The sequence below is a fragment of the Ursus arctos genome, unplaced genomic scaffold (assembly GCF_023065955.2).
Source record: "Ursus arctos isolate Adak ecotype North America unplaced genomic scaffold, UrsArc2.0 scaffold_8, whole genome shotgun sequence".
In the NCBI taxonomy this organism is placed as follows: domain Eukaryota; kingdom Metazoa; phylum Chordata; class Mammalia; order Carnivora; family Ursidae; genus Ursus; species Ursus arctos.
The window spans coordinates 35,766,591-35,788,891 of NW_026623100.1; the positions used below are offsets into that span (position 1 = coordinate 35,766,591).

A 22,301-nucleotide genomic window follows, 5' to 3' on the forward strand; every position below is an offset into this window, starting at 1 on the left:
TAGTTTGTATGCTTTGATTAATTAAATAGCAATGCTAGGAAGACCTACATAGCAAGGAACTGAAGGTGACACCTGGCCAACATCCAGCTAGAAACTGAGGTCATCAGTTCAAAAGTCCTAGAGGAGATGAACTTGGAAACAGATCCTTCACCAGTCAAGCCTTCAGCTGAGACCCTAACCCAGACCAACACCTTGATTTCTGCCTTGAAAGTGGGCTTAAAGCAGAGGACCCAGCTAAGCCATGCCCAGGTGTGACTCCTGATCCACTGAAATGGTGAGGTAATGAATGTGTTAAGTTGCTATGGTTGTGGTAATTTGTTACACAGCAATAGATAACTAATGCAGTGCCTTAGCACCCTCCAGGCACAGGCATACTTATCAATGGCCTTCCCCAGGGCATGTCAGAGGTGCTGGAGGGACTGACACCCCAGAGGACCTGCTCTCAAACAATGACCATCGGGAGTTGATGAATAGCCTGGTCCCTCATTCCTAAGTATTGGAAGGACACCTCTGAAGCATGTTGTACATAGTCTCCCAGAGTGCCTCAGCAGGACTGAGCCCCAGTGGCCCACAGCAGTAACCTGCTCAGTCATGCATCTTTCATAGTCCTCCTTTTCTTCCCTATATTACTTCCCCACTCCCCTACTGGTGGTTCCTGGGCTTGTCTCCCAAATAAACTACAAATCATGGCCTACTTTTAGGGAAATCAAATTTAAGACAAGGAGCAGGGGGCGGGCGGGGGGGGGGGGGGGAGAAAGACAGTGCTTTCAAATCAAGACCAATGATAAATTCTAAGTCTAGGTTTCCTGAATATGCCCCTCTCTGACAAGCAAAAGTATAGCCAACCCTGTGGCTGAGGACTGCTGTGGAAAGAAAAATGAACTGGGAGTCCAGGGTCTGGGGCTCCAGTCTCAGTCCTAGTGACTGTGTGGACCAAGGAAGACCTGACCCTGGGTCTCACTTCCTAGCTGTAAAGTAAGGGTAACAGCCCTTGCCCTCTGCTATGGGCTGAATTGTGCTCCCCCTACCGGCCCCCTGTCGCCAATTGCTATATCAAAGTCCTAACCTCCAGAATCTCAGAATGTGACTGTATTTGGAGATGGGGTCTTCAAATAGATAATTGAGATAAAGTAATGAGATAATTAGAAGATTAAAAAATTTGGTGATATGGATAGATCCTAATCCAATAAGACGGGTATCTTTATAAGAGGAAATATGGATACAGAGATTGCAGAGGGAAGACCATGTGAAGACATGGGGAGAAATCAACCACCAATAACCTAGGAAAGGAAAACCAACTCTACTGACACCCTGATTTCTTGATCTCATGTAAACTTCTGTTGTTCAAGCCACTTTGTTATGGCAACCCTAGAAAACTAAGTCTCCTACCACTCAGGGTTGCTGTGCAGACAAAATAGGATACTAAGTATAAGTACTTACAGTCTTATTACTGATCAGAATGAGACAACCAGCAGCCATAACCCTGGCCACAGAGGGAAGAGCCACACAGGGTGGGTGGTAAAGCAGCACCCACAGCTGGTGGAGAGGCCCCAGACTCCAGAAGAAAGGCAATCCTTATTATAAAGTGGCACAGAAGTCGGCTAAATTGTGTCCTGGAGTTTTGTAGAAGGTAGAACGTACAAATGATAAAATTAGATATTTAACAGAGGAGATTTCTAAGCAAAATAGTGAAAGTGCAAATAGGGTCCTTCTTACTGCTTATAGTAAAATACAAGAGGAGAGATGAATTAAAGGAAGAAACATTAAACACAAAGGAACCAGAGCTTGAAGACTGGGAAAATTCTCATCTATATTGTAAAAAGTGAAAACGCTTGTTCTGAAGAGAGCACTAAGGGTGTGGCTGAATAACCATTTGATAAAGAGGTCATGGAATGTAACTCATGGACCTAACCAGCCATCTTAGCAGAGACTAGGAATAGTGTTGGTTTTTTCCAGCAAAGACTGTGCTGGTTTGAACTAAAGGGGACAAAAAAAGCAGGACAGAATGAAGGAAGGATGAGACCACAAAGCTACTCAGTTGCAAATGTGTACTGCTCTTCCAGGAAAGGGAAGAATGACCCCAAAGACACTGCCATTCCAACCACAGGCCCAGGGGTCAAGTTGGTTTCCTCCTGGCTTCAGAGGGCAGGGCCACTGTGGAACTATATGGGGTGATGCTTCCACCACAGTGGGCCTGGAAGGTAGGACACTGAGACAAAGAGGATTTTTATAGGCTTAAGATATAATGGAATTTGCTTTGCTAGGTTTGGGAATTGCCTGGAACCCATCACTCCTTTCTTCTTTCTGATTTCTTCCCTTTGGAATGGGAATGTCTGTCTTATGCCTCCTCACCATTGTAGTTTGGAAGCACATAACTTGTCTGGTTTCACAGGCTGATGGCTAGAAGAGAATTTCACCTCAGGATGAATCATACCTCAGCTCTCACACATACATGATTTAGAGGATATTTAGATGACACTTTGAACTTCAGACTTTAGAACACATGCTGGAACAAGTTAAGACTTTTGGGGCTATTGAGATGAAATGAATGTATTTTGCATGTGTTAAGGGCATGAACTTTTGGAGTCAGGGGCCAAAAGCCATGGACTGAATTGTGTTCCCCTCCCGCCTTACGAGAGTTGTATGTTGAAGCCTAACCCCCCAGTATGACTATACTTGGAGATAGGGCTTTTGGGTGTTTGTTAGGGTTAAATGAGGTCAAAAGGTTGGGGCCCTTAATCCAATAGTATTGGTGTCCTTCTAAGAGGAAGGGAGACAAGAGTTTGCTCACTCGCGCACACACTGCTAATTCTCTCCACCCATCCCCACCCTACCATGTGAGGCCACAGAGAGAAGTCTGCAAACCAGAAAGAGCAGCCTCACCAGAAACCAAAACTCTTCTGACCTTGATCTTGGACTTCTCCGCCTCCTGAACTGTTAAACTGTTGTTTAAGCCACCCAATACAGGATTTATATTATGCCAGCCCAAGAAGACATACACATTCTGTGCCTTGGTTTCTCCACCTGTACAAAAAGGATCATCAGGTCTATCTCATAGGACTGTTACAAGAACAAGGTAACATATGGAAAGCGTGGGAACAGATACAGCATACATTAAGTGCTATGTCTTTGTGAGCAATTGTTATAAAGATGAAGATTGTCTCCATGCTCAAGGTGCCTTATGGCCTTAGCTGGGTATTTAGACAGGCTTGAAAATAGTCACTGCCAGTGGCTAATGCCTACCACTCCATACTCTTCTAGCTTAAGTATACATTCCTATTAAAGGTTAATTGCCCCAGGAAGGGTAATAGGCACTTATTCCTCAAGTGATGAAAACAGACAGAATGAAAAATATTCGATTTATGTCCTTAAAAGGATGGAATGGAAGCTGCATAGGGGTTGAGGGATAAGTGTGAAGGCTGAAGACCCTGAAATCTACTTCAAAGATAAACTTTGAATTATCACGATTTTTAAAGAGACTTCAGAACTTTCAAGACTGTATTTATTTGTCTCTAGAAGGTAGCCCTGGGCTGGCCTTTTCACTTTTCATATTTGGGGGAGCCTGTAACAGAGAAGAAAGTCCCTTATAAATGGCTAAACGATAAAAACAGACAGTTCCCAAAAGAACTATGTAAAAAATGTTTCATTAGTAACCAAAGCTGATTTAAACCATTTTTTACCTATTAAAATCCTATCATTTTAATAGATCCCACTGTTAGCAAGGATATAGTGAAATCAGCACTCAGAGTTGGCGGTATTATAAAGTGGCCCCATGCATCAAGTCATAGATTGTACCGACCTGTGAATCAGAACTTCCACTTCTAGGAATCTATCCTAAAAAAAGAAAGAAGGAAGAGGTAAACACATCATGCTACTTGCCATGTTTATGAGAGCAAAAAACTGAACACAACTTAAATGTCCAAAAATTAGAAAACCATTCCATTTAATGGACCATTAAAACTTGTAGAATAAGAAGAAACAGAACACACAGTGGTATATACCTGTGATAATTTCTTAATTTAGTTGTATAAGAAAAAAATTTTGGAAGCATTTTAGTATATTTCCATCAGTGGTTTTACTAAGATGGTAAGATTATTTTGGGTTTAATATTCTGAAATCTCAACTTGAAGAAAAAAACACTCATGATGAAAAACGAAGTCACTCCAATCGATCACTGTGGATAATAAAGTACTATAGTCACATGCTTTAATTCAGCTTATAAAAACACATTTACCTCTTTCCTAGTCCATTCTCATTTATATTTCAAGGGTGAGTTTTGTTAGAATGAAAGGCAGTAAAGAGTTTAACACTATTACCCATATGCCCTGATTCCATCATTCACTGACCCAGTGGATATTGGGCAAGTTCCTTAACTTCTGTTTTGTTTCCTGATGTGTAAAATGGATATAATTATACAGCACACAGTGGTCATGAAAATTAAATAAGTTAATATATATACACCACCAGGAATAGTGCCCAGCACAAAATAAGTATCAATAACTTTTCTGATCTTGATCTAGTGTTTCCACTATGTATGTGATTAAGCTAACATTTTGAGTTCCAGTTTAGCTTTAAAGGTTTCATTTAAATTTAAATTTTTTTTTTCACATATCCAGAGTGTGTTAAACCTAAGAGACAAATTCAGGTATTGCTGGGTTTACCCAAAGAGTTAAAGGATAATTTGATCCTATAGCCTAGAGTCTAGTGTATTATAGATCATTGTCTTAGTTTGGTTTTCAGTATTAGCCAGAAAATTCCAGGAATGTAATATTTAAGTATCAGATATGAAAACTTGAAGATTATCAATGTTGCTTTATTCTCATAGTTCATTAAAAAAAACAACAACCTACTGGCCTCATCTGAATAGTTGAAGGTCCAGGAAGAGGGTGGTCTGAGAAACCAGACTCAGCTTGCTACTCAGCCCCTCTGATAGGGTGGGCATACTACTGTTGTTGGTTGTATAGCTGCATGGTTTCACATATTATCCAATGTACCTTTCCCTCCCCCCACTGAGCCAATGCTTGGGGGTGGGAGGCAGGGAAAGAGGTAGATAGATACCAACCAGAAGCCCTCACTTACTTAGCTTCAGATTTCAGTTCCCAGCACACTAGTCTGAAAAGCAAGGCTCTCATTTGAAAGAAGCTGACTTCGTTGAAAGAGAGAATAAACATGAGGGTTCTGGTGGGCCAGAACTCAGATGGCAGCTCAGGTGAGCACAAAGCAGAGAGAAGGCAAGATATGATGTGGGAAAGATTTCCTACAACCAAAAATGGAGATGAAAGTTGAAACAGCAGGAAGTAGTTATTCAGAAGGGATAGAACTAGTTTGTAGAAGCTGGTTGATCCCTGGCGAAGAGTCTTACACCACGCCATCCTGGGCCTTGACCCAGGGATGGGGAAGAGTTACATAAGGGAACAGAACCCAATAAAGATAAAGAAGAATCTGAGGAAAGCAAGGATTTATACCCACTTCATGGGATGTAGCCTCTCACAGGAGTTTAGTGACCACATGGCTGAGGGACATCATCAAGTATGTGCCTGAGGGCAGCTGCATAGCCCATCTGGGAGTGGGAAAGTCAGGGAGACCAGAAGATGCCTGGGTTCTAAAAGGAGAAGGCCCAGTAAGCCTGGCCTAGTGAAGAGAAGCCACAGTGGGGCCATGGACATCCACAACAGATGTCAGCTCAACAAGCCTGGGGGCCCAAGAGCAAGCTGGGGAAATACACATGAGCATTTCCATTGTAGCCTCCATAGTCCATACGCTTTTTACTGTACCTAAACGAGGACAAGAGGATCTTCTACGGGAGCTGGCATAAGAAGCAAAAAGACCTATAGGGATTCTGAACATTAAACAGATACGGTATTTACTCAAAGAAGTATTTACCCTTAATGGGGTAAGCCAGTCTTCCCACCATCTGAGTCATAGGGTCTTACTGGGTTCTCAAAAGTAGAATTCAACGTAGGAAGTTACATTTCTTCCCATCTAAATTGTGCTCATAATTGTCAGTCCTGCTTTGGCGTGTGAAAGTCCAGTCAGGACCCAGAGATCAGAACCAGTATTGTGACTATAGCCTTACCATCTCACATCTACAGGGAGAGCTGCACAGATCATATTCCAGCAAATGAGCTCCTTTATTATGAGCAGGGCTTTGGCCACCAAGGCCCATATGGTCTGTCTCTTCCCTTGGGTGCCTGATCCAACTTGTATGATGCAGGAAAACTCTACTCCTAGGTTCTTCTCACCTCAGAGCACCCCAATGAGGCAGGTGCCCCAGGCCCATCTTCCACACTAGAAGGACACATTCTTGGGGACAAAAGTCTTCCAAAAAGGAAAGGAGTGATCCAAAGAGGACCAGAAGAATTCTCCAAAATAATCAAGTTGTATTTATAGCCCCTACCCTCCCACTGGAAGTTCTACCTTTAACACTCTGTCTTTGGAATCCATTTTATTGCTAATCCATTCTGTATAATACAGAGATTAGAACAAGCGGAGAAGGTGGAGGGTGGGAGGGCACACTGACCTCCCTCAGGGGCTAGCTACTGCGGTCCTAGTACTTGATGGCTTTCTGCTAACCCAAAGAGCAGTCTGTCTCAAGGGAGGTCAGCAGCACATCAGAGAAGTCCTGAATCTACCTTTGAGAGACCTTCTACTCAATTCTTGTAATTTTCCTCTGTATCTTTGTGGAACCAACGAGATAGGCCTTTTATAAAACTCATATAAATATTCCCTCCAGAAGTCCACTAGAATAGATGAAGACTTACTTCAATTAATTTAACCACCAGGCCCATCATAGGTCAGAGAAATATAAATTATTAGCTTTCTTGAATTATGTTCAGCTCACTGGCAGAGTTAGGAGCACATACCAGGTAGAGATCTCGTCAAATACACCAAACTTCACACACATACACTAAACCCACTTTTGTGACTGATTTAATTTTTCTGTGGGGACAGAAGATTGAGAGTTACAACAAAGGAAATCCCCCTCTCTTATTTTCATGAAGAAATTCATCTTCCCTCTAACATTCTCTTCTCATCCTGATCACAACAGGGCCTCAAGAGTCTTCCTTGGGTGCTGCTTGGATCTCTTCCTGAGTGGCTGCACCCTGGGGCACCCTCCATTGGATGTGGGCATCACCCCAAGGTTAGATGGATCCTGTCTTGTATGCTCCAGATCTCACCTTTCCAAAGTTCCAGGGAAAATAACCAGCATCCTTGTAATCACAGCACCAATCCCTAAACCTCCAAAGTTTAGAAGACACTGTAACATCCTGAGCCAACACAACCACTAGATTAGCCTTCACTCGGAGTCGCAGTACTCTTGGTCCAGGGCTTCAAAGTCTAATGCCTAGACTGGTAATGCCAACAAGGGGTGGTGGGGCTGAGAAATCAGAGACCACCCACCCTATCAAAAAGAAGTTCAAGTTTTCAAAATACTCTGCTGGCTAAACCCATCAGAATATGCCCCATAGGCTACCAGTGAACACTGGGACAGACAGACGTGGTTCCCAAGGAGAAGCCTAGACCACCACACTGTGGTAGAGTTTTTGCTATCACGTGGAGCCAGCATCTGGGGGAACTATAAGATGGAAGACAGGAGATAGATGCTTCAAGGCCTTCCCAGGGTGTTAATGAATTCATCCCAGCTGGCTAGACCATCTCATTTCAGAGCTTAAAATGCTAGAAGAAATATCCCCAGTGATTAATTTCATACACAGATTACCACAACCTGCCGATGGGGTAGTGGAAATCTACCACCCAGAGAGGCTTCCTTCTCTCAGAAATCCTTCCAAGGCATACTCCCAGAACAGGCTAAAATTTAGAACTGTGTGACGGCAGCACATTGAAGCCCCATAACAGGCACTTATGTTCATCCACATACTCCTTTCCAGAGCCCTTCTGACCCCAGCACAATTGGCATCTCACTCTACAACATTGAGGATGGTCTTTGTGCAGGGACATGCCTCTATAGATCACAGCCAACTCTGAACAAAATTCAGAGCCTTGCAGGATATGAAATGCCCAAGCCATAAACACAGGTGTCAAATAAAAGTAATAAACAATCGTGGGTCAGTGAACATCTTGGCACCCAAAACAGCAAAATCCTACACCTTGAAAGTCCAATTCTAAACGCGACTTGCCAGGACCTTGACATTGATCCCTATTCCTACCAAAGCCAGATGCCGTGGCTTCACACAGCTTGTGGCCCTCCCCATTTGCACACACACTTGCTGATTCAGTCCCCAAGTGAACCTGCTCTGGCCCGAGAAGTTAATCTCCATGCCTGCCATCAGCAGATTCTTATGTACTTCATTTGGGATTTTTGCCTCTCAGGAATGTTGTTGATCTTGCACAGCTTGTTCTGACCCCATCCTCAAATCCCCAAAAATGCCCATCTCTGCCAGCACCAGGATTCCACTCCTCCGATCCTCTCCTAGGGCAGGAAGAAGGGTGCAATGCCTGCACACTGAAGCTGGAGGGGGCCTGCCTCCCAGATCCTAAGCCCCTCTGTACATAGCATTTCAGTCCAACGAGTCACATCAGCTATACCCAGGTTTCCAGTTAGGGTGTCTGGCCAGGACCCTGAAACCCTATATAATCACCTGTTCAGGTAAACTGCACTGTACCCTTATGAGAATTGTTTGGCAAACAAAGGCCAGGCTGAGCTTTGTTTCCCTGGCCCCTCCCACTCCATCCTGGTTCTTGATTGTAAAATGTAAGCTTTTATAAAGTTATTAAAAGTGACTTTGAATAATTGCTCAAGCCACATGCCAATAAGGATCTTGGAGTTAAATCTATTAATAAGGAGAAAACGAACCAGAAAGATAGTCACACAGTAGGCACTTCAAAGAGAAAAAATCACTTCCCCCTCCCATCCTGAACAATTCAGTCCTAATGCTGTCAGCTCACAGTGAGGTAGGGGGATCCATGGTGGCCCTGAGTGCAGTACTGGAGGCTGAGCAGGGTGAGAATGGCATCCACACATGGAGATGGTCATGTCAGAGGATGTCAGAGACCAAGCAGATAAGGGAAGGGGCCACACAGTGGGGTGGCCCATTGCAAAGTGGTAAAGTCCAATCAGCAAGAGAGAGGCTTTGGAAGGGCAACCTGGCATGGAGAGTCAGACCCAAGCCAGGTAAGAAGGGTGCCCAGGCAGAGGGGCAGGGTAGCATGGGGAGAAGACGCCCATGCCAAATCTGGTAGGCATGCATGCATGTAGGTGACCTCACACGGTGAGCCAGAGTCCAAGCAGGGTGAGGAGATGTCCATGTGTGGGGTGAGGGATGGCCTGAGTAGAATGTCAGAGCCAGGGAGAGGGTTCTTACAGCAGGGCAGCTTGTCATGGGTGCTGTTATGGGCTGAATTATGTCCCCTCATAATTCATATGTTGAAGTCCTAACCCCCATACCTCAGAATGTAACTGTATTTGGAGATAGCGCCTTAAAAAGGGTGATTAAGGGACACTGGGTAGCTCATCGGTTAAGTGCCTGCCTTTGGCTTGGGTCATGATCCCGGGGGCCTGGGATGGAGTCCCTCATCGGGCTCCTTGCTCAGTGGGGAGCCTGCATCTCCCTCTGCCTGCCACTCCCCCTGCTTGTGCTCTCTCTCTGACAAATAAGTAAATAAAATCTTTTTTAAAAATGGTGATTAAGTTAAAACGAAGGGTGGGGAAATTGAGGGGAGATGGGCTAAATGGGTGATGGGTATTAAAGAGGCCACTTGTTGCGATGAGTGCTGGGTGTTGTACATAAGTGATGACTCACTGAATTCTACTCCAGAGACCAATATTGCACTATATGTTAACTAAAATTTAAATTAAGAAAAATAAAATATAATGGAGGGTGTAAACAAATCCAATGTGACTGGTGTCCTTAGAAGAGAAAATTGGGGCACACACACACAGAGGAAAGACCATCTGCAAGTCAAGGAGACAGGCCTCAGAAGAAACCAAATTTGCCAATGCCCTGATCTCAGATTTCCAACCCCTAGAACTTCGAGAAATAAATTTCTGTTGTTTAAACCACTTAATCTGTGTTTTGTTATGGCAGCCCTAGCAAACTAATACAGGTGCTAAAGCCCAAAAGGGGTCAAGAGCCACCATGGGGGAGCCATCACAGAGAGGAGAAGTAAGTTACACATGGGGTGTCCTTGATGAAAGATTCATTCCAGGGCTCGGGGTGGGAAAGTATATGATGTTCAAGCTCAGAACATCTTCTGCCAGAAAGGAAGTGATCAAAAAATGATAGTGACAGGTCAAGCAGAAAGGCAGTCCATTTGAAGGGGCCTTCCCTGGCCACAATGAGGACAATTTGCATAACAAAATAAATCGTGAAATACTATGATATTATGATGATAATCTACTGAATTAAATAGAAAACTATGTGTCTATAATATAAAATTATAAATGAATATAGAAACAACCAAAATGTTCTACAATTTAAAAATGGGGTACTTGGGTAGCTCAGTCAGCTAAGCATCCAATTCTTGATTTCGTCTCAGGTCATGATCTCAGGGCCGTGTGGTTGAGCCCTGCATCAGCTCTGTGCTAGGCATGGAGCCTGCTTGGGGTTCTCTCTCTCCCTCTACCTCTTTCTCTCTTTCCCTCTCCCTCCTTCTCTTAAAAAAAGTTCTACAATAAGTAAATGGTTAAACTGTGACACATCCACCCCACGGGCTAATATTCAGCAATGAAAAGGGGGAACAGACTTTCAATACAACCACTGGGATGTTTTAAATGGCACTGTGCTAAGTAAAAAGCCAGAGGGGGTTAGGACTTCAACTCTAAAGAATAGCATGGAGGACATTAGGAGAAGGAAGGGAAAATGAAGGGGGTGGAAGTCAGAGGGAGAGAAGAACCATGAGAAACTTTGGACTCTGGGAAACAAACTGAGGGTTTCAGAGGGGAAGGGGGGAAGGGGGATGGGCTAGCCTGGTAATGGGTATTAAGGAGGGCTCGTATTGCAATGAGCACTAGGTGTTATATGCAAATAATGAATCATGGAACACTACATCAAAAACTAATGAAATATTGTATGGTGACTAACGAAACATAATAAAATTAAATTAGAATAGAACAGAATATATACTGCATGATTCCATATAGTATAGAACATTCCCCAAATGATATAGAGATCGAGAAGAGATTAGTGGTTGCCAGGGGGGTAGGGAGAGTGGAGATGTGGGGGCAGTGGGTGGGTAGCAGTCCAGAGAGCTTTATGGGGGTGGAATAGTGCTGTATCTTGCCAGGAGTGGTGATTCCACAAATCTACACATGTGGTAAAATGACAGGAAACTACAGACACATAGCACCAATATTGATTTTCTCATGGTGATATTGTGCTATAGTTACAGAAGACGTAACCATTAAGGGAAACCAAGTTAAGGGTATATGGGACTTCTCTGTACTATCTTTGTAACTTCCTGTGAATCTATAATTATTTCCAAATAAAAAGTTTCTTTTTTTTTTAAGATTTTTATTTGTTTATTTGAGAGAGACAGAGAGCACAAGTGGGGAGGAGGGAGAGAGGGAGAAGCAGGTTCCCCGCTGAGCAGGGAGCCCGATGCAGGACTCGATCCTGGAACCCTGAGATCATGACCTGAGCCGAACGCAGATAGTTAACTGACTAAGCCACCCGGGTGCTCCAAAATAAAAAGTTTCATAAATATAGAATGTTTGGTGAAGAATAGGATACATAGATAGCTCCAAAGCACCTCCACACAAAACACTGATTACAAAGGGAAAAAGCTAACTTTAGAGAGGCCCAGCAGTCACTGCATTAAGCAAATGATTGAAGTGAACATATTAATAGATCAAATCAAAATGTACCCCATCCAAAAGGATGCAATGAGTAGAAAATAGCATCACTTCCGTGATATCCCCGCCGAAGATTCATGTCTGAATCTAATCAGGAGGAAATAGACAAACACAAATCAAACATTCTACAAAACAACTGGCCTATAATCTTCAAAAGTGTCAAGGTCATAAAAGTCATGGAAAGACCTACAAGTGTTCCAGATAACCAGAAGCTAAAGAGAGATGACAATTAAATGCAACTCATAATTCTCAGGTGGTCCTTCTGCTAAAAAGGACATTCAGACTGTTGGTGAAAACCTGAACGGAGCCTGAGGATTTCATGGCAGTAATGCCACAACATTGACTTCCTGATTTTGACAGCTACACTGTGGTCTACAAGAGAATGTCCCCCATTTATAGGAAATGCACACTAATTAGGGGTGAAGGGGCATCAAACTGACAACTTACTCTCAAATGGGTCAGGAAAAGTTATTTTTACTCACAACCCTTCTATAAGTTGTTTCAGAATAAATGCTTTTATGTTAACAATAAATTATTTAGATGTCAAAGAATGAGAAACCCTTCACAAAACTGATGAAATCCTAGAACATTTCTGCAAAAATGGCACTTTTTATATTCAGGCCTGGAAAATCACACTTGGCAGAAGGTACATGCAGATCTAAAAATCTCAGAAACATGATTCTTTGTTCATTCTAAGAACTAGCACAGTCTTTCAACTAGCAATTTAACTGCATTAGCTAAAAGACGGAAATGTGTCTAACTCCCTTTTTTAAAAGAAAGTTCCGGTTAGAACTTTTCTGTGTCTTACTATAAAATGTTGGTCCCCACTTTAAATCTACTTACTATAAACGGCCTATTTCCAGGATCAAGAATCCTTGGAAGATAAGGACATCCTGTACGTCCTTGCTGCTGGTGTTGCCAAGCATAAGGCTTTTCTGTTTCCATTCAGCTTCTAGTCCCAGTCCAGGCCCAAAAGGACTGTCAGGAAGGTGCAGCTGGGCAGCTCACCACAAGAAAGACATGGTAATACCAACCCGCTAAGGTTCAGTGAGGATTAAATGCAAGTAAGAGTCTTGTCTTAATACACAGAACATATTAAAACTAACATTACCATTATTAACAGAGAGCAGGTTCAAGGTTCAGCTCAGGCCACATCTTTGTCCTTACTTTTGTTCTCAGTCATTCCCTGTCAGCTCATATGGTAGCCATGGGAATTTTGTCTCCTAAGGGTTGACTGGCAAGGGAAGGTTTGGTTTATAGGTCAAGTGGCCAGAATATGAAAATCTAAAACAGCGTGTACAAAAGTAGAATCCTTAGAAAACAGTAATCAAGTCAGAAATGGCAGCCAAGGCCAGCCAGTCAGGAGGAAGCCTGTAATACCTCAAACCAGAATAGAGCATTATTAAGGGCCAAGTGAATGAACTCAGAACACTTGCTACAAGCAGAGCTAGGATTCCTGTGGCTTATTATTGATCACTCACCAATCAATACTGATTGCTCATGATGAGTCAGATTTAATAATGTATGTCCAAGTGAACACTGACATCCCAAACACTTCACTAGACACCTCACTGACATGACTCCATTTGAGCCTCACAATTACTTGATGTACAAGGTAGGTACAATTATCATTCCCATTCCACAGATGGGAAGACTGAAGATTAGAGAGATTTAGTAGCTCACCAAAGGTTACACAACTAGCAAGGGGTAAAACCAGCATTTGAACCCCAGTGTTTGGTCTCTAGAACCTGCACTCAACTGCTATTTGAAACTGCCTCCCACCACCTACCATCATTTGTGACTCCACAGCTCCCACCAACCCTTACATCACACTAAGCAACTTGCTTGTTACAGTATGCTGGGTTCCAGTGCCTACAAGCCTTTGTTTCTATAGCAGTCATGCTGTAGGATGGACCAAGGGGTCTCGTCAGAGTGTCAATGAGACATAGCAAGGGCAAAAAGTCTACCTTGTGGACTTGGAGAAGCAGGCTGCGACTTCTATCTAGCAGCTTCACTAGCTTGGCAAAGTAATAAGAGCTATTATAATAAACTCTTGTTTTTACTTAGAAAATGCTGCCTTCCTAAAGGAAACTGAGGGTTGCAGGAGGGGAGGGGCTGGGGGATGGGGTAACTGGATGATGGGCATTAAGGAAGGCACGGGATGTAATGAGCACTGGGTGTTGCATGCAACTGACGAATCACTACACCCTACCTCTGAAATTAATAATAAACTATATGTAAATTACTTGAATTTAAATTTAAAATAAAGAAAATGCTCCTTCCCACAAGGCCAACTATAAAATAGGTGTGCATGCCTGTGCACACATGTGCATGGGGATGTGGTGTCACCACGGATCTTTATGTATGGCAACCTACTTCTTTTTCAGGAGACCTGAGTCAGAAAAACTTTTGATGAATTAATTAGGGCCATAAATAAGTAAACTTAGGTCTGTACTGGATAACTCTAGAGGGGTTGCCTTCTCCTTGAATTGCTTACCAATTAAGATGGAAACACAATAATAGATTTTCCAAACTAGCAATCTCCACTTTCCCACCTAGGTAACTTTCACAAAATGATCTTATTTCAATCATCTTTTAGCTTGGAAAATTCCACACACCTCAAGGAAAATATTTTGAGTTTTTTGACATCTATGTGGCTATTTAAGAAGAAACACATTACCAGACTCCTGGTTGGGGAGATAACTCCAGTCGTAGACATCACGCTCTGGCGACAAGTGTATGCTGACTCACCACTGCCACCATCTGCCCAGGGCCTTTCCTCCTCATTCTTCAAGCCCACAGTACAGCTGGCATGCTGGGTGATGTTTCTGGATAGATCTCTAGCCAAGGATATAGGTGGTTCAGAAGGATTGTTCCTATAGTTCTGGTGATCCGGATTTTGTCTCTAGAAACCATATTTAGTTGTCAAACAGTATAATAGGACAGTCATATTTTGAAGATTTAAGTCAATATATTTCAAAATTTTAATCAATGTAGTTTCATTTAAGTGATAAGGGCAATCTTAAGTTATTATGGATGGAAAGAAAATCATTACTCAATAGACTATATTTGTTTTTCTATAACCTTAAAATGTTGTGCAATTGGCAACTGCAATAAAAAGATTATCCCATGGAGCAGATCCTGTAGTTTATAATAAATGCAGCACAAAACAAAGCACTTCTGTTACCCGTTCAAGGAAAAACTAAGGCAGCCACCAGCTCATGTGCAAACACTATGGTCATGCCACAACCCAAGCATCCAACTGGCTAACAGGACAATCCATTCCCACCCATTGGAGAATGTATCCCCTCAAGAGTCACCCAAGTAGGACTAGTGGACAAGGAAAAAAATTGAAAATACCGTTATATACCTGGCCATTCCTGCCCTAAGCTTCTGGAATGATTGTGTTTCTCTACTCTCTAGTACCTGTCCTTCTCCTCTGTTCTTAAACACAATGACATCACTACTTAGAAAAGACTTTCACTGATCTAACCATTTTTCTTCTTCCATCTTTTTGATCCTTCTTTAAGGTCTCAGATTTCCAGGTTTAATGGACTTGAAGTTTGCCATCTGTGCTCTGCCTGGACTTCAGACACTCACATACACCCAACCCCCTATAAGTGGACTTCCAGCCCACTCCTATCCCACATCTCACATGCTGGGCCTCTCTGTAGCTTCTTGCACTACTTCCTTCCCTCAGATTCCCAAGATTCTCCCCTGCCCGGCCTTAGGTCCTATCTTGCTTCTCCACCTCCCTGCTACCTTCTTCTCTCTGATGGCTCCTCCTTCCTCATGTCAATGGTGTCACTTAGGGCTCATTTCTAAGGCCTTCCTGTCTTTGTATCTTACCTCCTCTGATGACTAATCCACTACAGGTCTTCAAGGCTTGCCTGACCATGCAACTAGCCCATATAACTAGCCCATAGCTTCTACCGCCTAATGGACACTTCTGAGCTATGCACCCTGATAATGGTGGTGACAACTATGTGCTTCACGGTTTGCAAAGCAGGTTCAATTATTTCATCCCACCAAATGGTTGCAAACCCCATGAGACTGACATCATAACCACTGCTGAGCATTCCACCAGAGTTGTCCGTCAGGGAGGACCTGTCCAAGGCAAATGCCTCTTCCTTTCTGAGTCCTGTCTGATGGAAAACCACCACTACAGAGTGGGTTTGTGGAAGCCTCCTCTCACATCCTAGCTATCAAGGTTCTATTAAAGATTCGGCAGTTAGGAGCTAGGTGCCCTGGGCAGTGACAGGAGGTAAGTACAAGATAATCAGGAACTTGGCTCCAAAGCTCACACAGATCTGGACTCAAACCCCAGTCCTGATATTTCTCAGCTATGTGGCCTCTGCCTGTATTTTGGTTTCCTCCTCTATAAAACATGGATCACAACTAACTCACAGGGTTGTTACAGTCAACTGGAACATATAAGTTGTCTGGCACATGGAAAGGGCTCAGTAAGTGGTGGGTATTGTTCTTAATTCTTAAGCCTTTACCTCAGAGTCTTTGGCTCCTTCCAAAACATCACTGAGAACTTGTATGTATTCAGTTGCACCTTTCAGGATATCAACTTTGCTAGGCTTCCTGCTTTGGGGAAGAAATGGCACAAGTGCCTTCAGTTTGGCAAAACCACGGTTGAGATTTTTTATCTGGAAAACAAAAAAAACACACAGCGACATTTGTATAGATATCCCCCCCCCAAACCACAGAAGAGGGTTGTGAGGGCTTGTTTGTACAGCTCTCGTCTGGCTGATGAACCAAAGCAGGCACATGCCAGAGTCACCGCTCCACCAGCAGCACAGTTCCCGGCAATCGAGGAAGGAGTGGCATAAACTCAGCGCTGTGGGTGAATGGGCTGGAAGGGAAGGGGGGTCTGTGTTCTTGCTGAACCCCCCGCCTCTTCCTCTTATAGCATACCCACTGTAATGTTCAGGCAGTGGGGTAGTGGCTAAAACTCTAAATCAAAACATCAGGATTTAAAACCCAGCTCTACCATGTGCTAGCTTACAAGAGTGTGTAGGATACTTCATATCACCAAGCTATGGTTTGTTTATCTGCAAAGTGGAAAATACCCACCTTGTAAGCTTTTTTTGTGGTGATTAACATAATTACACATAAAACACATCCTCCTGACCTGTTGCATAGAAAGTCCTCAGTAAGTGGTACTGATAATGAATAAAATGTGCAAATACCAAGAGAGACTATGGACTCTGGGAAACAAACTGAGGGCTTGGGGAGGGGGGAATGGGATAGGCTGGTGATGGGTATTAAGGAGGGCACATATTGCATGGTGCACTGGGTGTTATAGGCAAGTAATGAATCATGGAATTTTACATCAAAAACTAGGGATGTACTGTATGGTGACTAACATAATATAATCAAAGAATATTATTATTTAAAAAAAAGAAGTGCTGCTATTTAAAAAATGTGCAAATACTTGTCTACTCAAGCACTGTGCCATCAACTCTTTAACCTCTTTCCCAGCCAAATTGAGTCAAGTGTTAGAGTCCAGAGAGTCTGTATGTTGGCAAGATTTGAAAGGCCGAATAAGGCTATTTATCTATATGTTTATAATTAATTCTCCAGGGTCTAATCCTTCAGTTCCGAAGGCCAGGAACAATGATGACCATCCCCCTAAGGGGAACTGGCTTGGAAAAACTGGCTTCCACTACACCATAAAGCCAATATACTCATATTGATTGAGAGCCCTCTCCCACTCCAGATCAAAGTGAACAATGGATATAGTCATCTCATTACAGCAGAATATAAAGACCAATAAAAGTATGAAAATGTGGAACTTTGATAAGAGAACTACAAAACAAAATAGAAATTAGATACATTTTTCATGTGCTAAGCTGGTAATACTGTTGTTTTGTTAATCATACCCAGCATTGGAGATGAACAAAAGGAACAGTCTTCTGTCCCATAAGAAGGGATTAAAATTAGTAAACTTCTCTAGAAAGCAGTTGGGCAACTGGCATCAAAAGTTGTGAGATAGCTGCAACATGGAGGGCACTGGAGGAGATAATGCTAAGTGAAATAAGTCAAGCAGAGAAAGACAACTATCATATGATTTCTCTCATCTATGGAACATAAGAACTAGGATGATCAGTAGGGGAAGAAAGGGATAAAGAAAGGGGGGTAATCAGAAGGGGTAATGAAACATGAGAGACTATGGACTATGAGAAACAAACTGAGGGCCTCAGAGGGGAGGGGGTGGGGGAATGGGATAGACTGGTGATGGGTAGTAAGGAGGGCACGTATTGCATGGTGCACTGGGTGTTATACGCAACTAATGAATCATCGAGCCTTACATCGGAAATCGGGGATGTACTGTATGGTGATTAACATAATATAATAAAAAATCATTAAAAAAAAAGTTGTGAGACTATATAGATCCTATGTCCCAGTAATTCCATTTCTAGCATTTTATTTGAGAGCAATTATCAGACATGCACATAAAACCAGTAAAAAGCTGCAAAAAGCATAAAGACTGGACGAATTATGGTCCATTTATATGACAGAGTACGCAGTAAAAAGCTATTCTTTGAAACTATGCTTAAGAATGAGGAAATGTCAAATCAAAACCACAATGAGATCACCTCACACTGGTCAGAATGGCTAAAATTAACAAGTCAGGAAACGACAGATGTTGGTAAGGATGCAGAGAAAGGGTAACCCTCTTACACTGTTGGTGGGAATGCAAGCTGGTACAGCCACTCTGGAAAACAGTATGGAGGTTCCTCAAAAAGCTGAAAACAGAGCTATCCTACGATCCAGCAATTGCACCCCTAGGTATTTACCCCAAAGATACAAATGTCGTGATCCGAAGGGGCACCTGCACCCCAATGTTTATAACAGCAATGTCCACAATAGCCAAACTATGGAAAAAACCCAGATGTCCATCAACAGATGAATGAAGAAGATATGGTGTGTGTATACACACACACACACACACACACAATGGAACATTACTCAGCCATCAAAAAAATGAAATCTTGCCATTTGCAACGATGTGGGTGGGGCTAAAGAGTATTATGTTAAGTGAAATAAGCCAATCAGAGTAAGACAATTATTATATGATTTCACTCATGTGGAATTTAAGAAACAAAACAGAGGGGGCGCCTGGGTGGCTCAGCGGGTTAAGCGTCTGCCTTCGGCTCAGGTCACGATCCCAGAGCCCTGGGATTGAGCCCCATGTCAGGTTCCCTGCCTGGCCAGGAGTCTGCTTCTCCCTCTTCCTCTTCCCCTCTCTCCACTCATGCTATCTGTCTCTGTCTCTCTCTCAAATAAATAACTAAAATCTTAAAAACAAAACAAAACAAAAAACAGAAGAGCATAGGAGAAAGGAGGGAAAAATAAAACAAGATGAAATTAGAGAGGCCAGAGAGGGAGGGAAACCATAAGAGACTCTTAATCATAGGAAACAAACTGAGGGTTGCTGGGGGACAAGGGGGGGGGATGGGGTAACTGGGTGTTGAATAAAGAGGAGGGCAGGGGAAGTAATGAGCACTGGGTGTTACATAAGACTGATGAATCACTGAACTCTACCTTGATTAACGGAATTTTTTTTTTAAAAAAAGAATGAGGAAATGCTTTTGATAACGTTAATTGAAAAAAATAGAAAACTGTGTACCATCTCACAATTTTATAATATATATCTGTGCACACACATAACTAGAAAAAAAAGATTTTATATATATAAGTTCATGGTAGTTGTATCTGTGTTATGGGAGTTTCTGTTCCCTAGCCATTCCTCTGTTTTTCAGGTTTACTAATTTTATCCTTGTAAAGAAGAACGAAGGTTACTAGCTTTAAAATAGAGGATAAAACCAGGACAAATTCTTTGCAGAAAGCGATTGCTTCCTGATGGAAAGGCCCATATAAAATGGAAACTACTGAATCAGAATCTTGTTCGAGGCCACATCATCACATAGATCGAAGGGTTATTTTCACAAGGGGTCTAATGCCTGGTGAAACCATGCTTTTCCACTCTTGCAGTTTCTCCAACTTCCCCTGGTCTTCTCTCACTTGGTCCTTTCTCCTCCTGCCCTTTCCCAAAGCTCCAAGCTGATTCACGGGGCTACACTTCCAAAGGGCCCCAGGCATGCAGGAACGTCCCCAGCAGAACCTCCCCCTCAAGTCCCCAGCTTGAAGGCGCGCCCTCTGCAACCACCCCCCTCCCCGCTCCCTAAGCCCGCCTGGGCTGCCGCCAAACCCCACGTTTACAGAGCAGAAGGGAGACCAGCCTGGACACGTTGGGGGCCCCGGTTCAGTTAGAAACACTAAAAGCCACCAGTAGATGTCGCTCGGACTACGGTCCACAAGACCACTGGGCATTGTGATTCACCGCGTCCCGGCCTGCCTGGGAAATGAGACACGGACTGGAGTGGGAGTCCGGCGCACACCGGGGCACCGTGTTCCCTTACTCTAAAAAAGAGGGAAGAATAACTTCCACTGGGCCGCCTCACCCCATACTGGCTTCCAGGCAGAGATGCAGAAGGAGGGGAAGGGGCGGTGGGATTCCTTTGCGCCCCAAGCGCTCACCCAGCGCGAGCAGCTGGGAGATGGAGGCACAACTCCCGGGCGCTAACCTTTTTGAAAGCACCTGCCGAGGGGAGACATTTTTGACGTTGTCACGGGCCTCGCGTGCCTGCATCCCAGCCCCAGACCCCGCTGCAGGTGGTTAGCAGGTGAGGAGGCCATCCTAGGGTCAAAGAACGAGCAGCCGGACGAAGGAGGAGGGTAACAAGGCCGCTACCATTCTCCCAACCTGGAGACACGAGTCAGCCTCAGGAGGTTCGAGTCGCCTCCGAGCCCCGCGGGTGCGCGGTGAGTGGGTGCACCGGCTACTGACCAGGTGTTTGGTGGGGAGCAGCGTGTCGTGGGGCGGCCGAGCTCGGGTGGCCTGGGGGACCCGCGCGGGGCAGGGTGCTCACCCTCTCGCGCTCCTTGGCGTTGGCCACGCGCCGCCGCTCCAGCACCAACTGGAGGTCCTCTGTCGAGGAGTAGCCTCCCGAGGGCAGCCGCTTGAGCCGGCAGATGGCGGCCAGCTGGGGCAGCGGCCCGAACTGCTCCCGCAGCACATCCTCCAGCACCTCAGCGGGCGGGACGCCCAGGAGAGCGGGCGCTGCGTCCATGGCGGAGAGCCGCGGGGCAGGGTGGGGGGGCCCGCGCGGCCTTTCATCGCCCGCACCTGGGGCCTCACGAGGCACGGGGGCGGGGCCTGGACCACCTGTAGCTGTTCTGCCGCGGCTGATGCCAGGCGGCTGATGCCAGTCGGGTCGGGCTCTCAGGAAGACTGGCCCTTGGGGATCCGGGTTTCAGCAGCTCCGCAGGTGATTTTGGTGAATACGGGATTACAGATAGACAGCAACTGATTTTCAAATTGGGCTGCACACTGGAATCACCTGGGGAGTTGGGTTTTTCTTAATCCGCCCGCCTGGGGATTACCAGTACCAATCCCCCAAATTCTAATTTGATCAATCCAGGTTGGGGACTGAGCTTCGGGATTCATGTATACACCTGTATGCAAATATATGTATGTACATTGTATACATTTACCAGAAAGAGATGATGGCTATACACAAAACGTTTAAAAAGTTCATTTTGAAATAAATAAAAGTTGCAAGAACAGTAAGAGGTCCTGTAGCCCCTTCACCTAGATTCTCCACTTGTTAACTTTTTTCACATTTACTCCATTGCCCTCTGTCTCTATGAATATTTCCGTTTTCATTATTCTTTTTCTAAAGCATTTCCTAAGTCTTGCTTATGACCACGACATTTTAAAAGAGAAGTCTTTCATTCTGAAGGCCGTCCCTCAACTGGGGTCTGCCCAGTGTCATTTTCAAAAATGGAGCTGTCCTATTAGAGGCCTGTGTCATCGCCGGTGCCCAGAACATCAAAGGCCTCAGACCTTTCACCCCAGTCAAGATTCAGAGCAGGATCAGAAACTCTTCTAGGTATTCTTTTTTTTTTTTTTTTTTAAGACTTTGTTTATTTATTTGACAGAGAGAGAGAGAGACAGCCAGCGAGAGAGGGAACACAAGCAGGGGGAGTGGGAGAGGAAGAAGCAGGCTCTCAGCGGAGGAGTCCGATGTGGGGCTCGATCCCAGAACTCTGGGATCACGCCCTGAGCTGAAGGCAGATGCTTAACAGCTGTGCCACCCAGGCGCCCCTCTTCTAGGTATTCTAAGCAGATGCCAAGTGATTTAATTCGGGGAGTTAGTGTTTAACGCAATCACTAGGAGGGCTGGTGGAGCCCGAGGGGCTCAGTTGGAGAGCACACTACCAAAGCTGCAGTCAGGGGGCAGGAACCAGCGCTGCTGGAGCTGCCACTCAACTCCCCCAGAGCTGGGCAAGGGGCCCCCAGACACTGCTGCAGAGAAACGCCAAGTCCCCATCCCCTGGCTTGTCCACAGAAAATAAACAAAAGGACAGGGACTTGAGTTCTGCCTGATGTCCATGCTCACCAGCTCACACA

The 22,301-nt window shown here is 44.3% G+C and overlaps 1 protein-coding gene across 1 annotated transcript; it reads right to left on the minus strand.

The window, feature by feature from the left end:
- Window positions 1-3,747: 3,747 nt before the first annotated feature.
- Window positions 3,748-20,958, minus strand: FIGLA (folliculogenesis specific bHLH transcription factor). The gene is made up of 4 exons (XM_048222851.2): window positions 20,758-20,958; window positions 16,315-16,467; window positions 14,493-14,717; window positions 3,748-3,834 (listed from the first exon to the last, which is right to left on the minus strand). Exons 1-4 carry the CDS (start codon window positions 20,956-20,958, stop codon window positions 3,778-3,780), a joined length of 636 nt encoding a protein of 211 aa, XP_048078808.1. The 3' UTR covers window positions 3,748-3,777.
- Window positions 20,959-22,301: the final 1,343 nt, after the last annotated feature.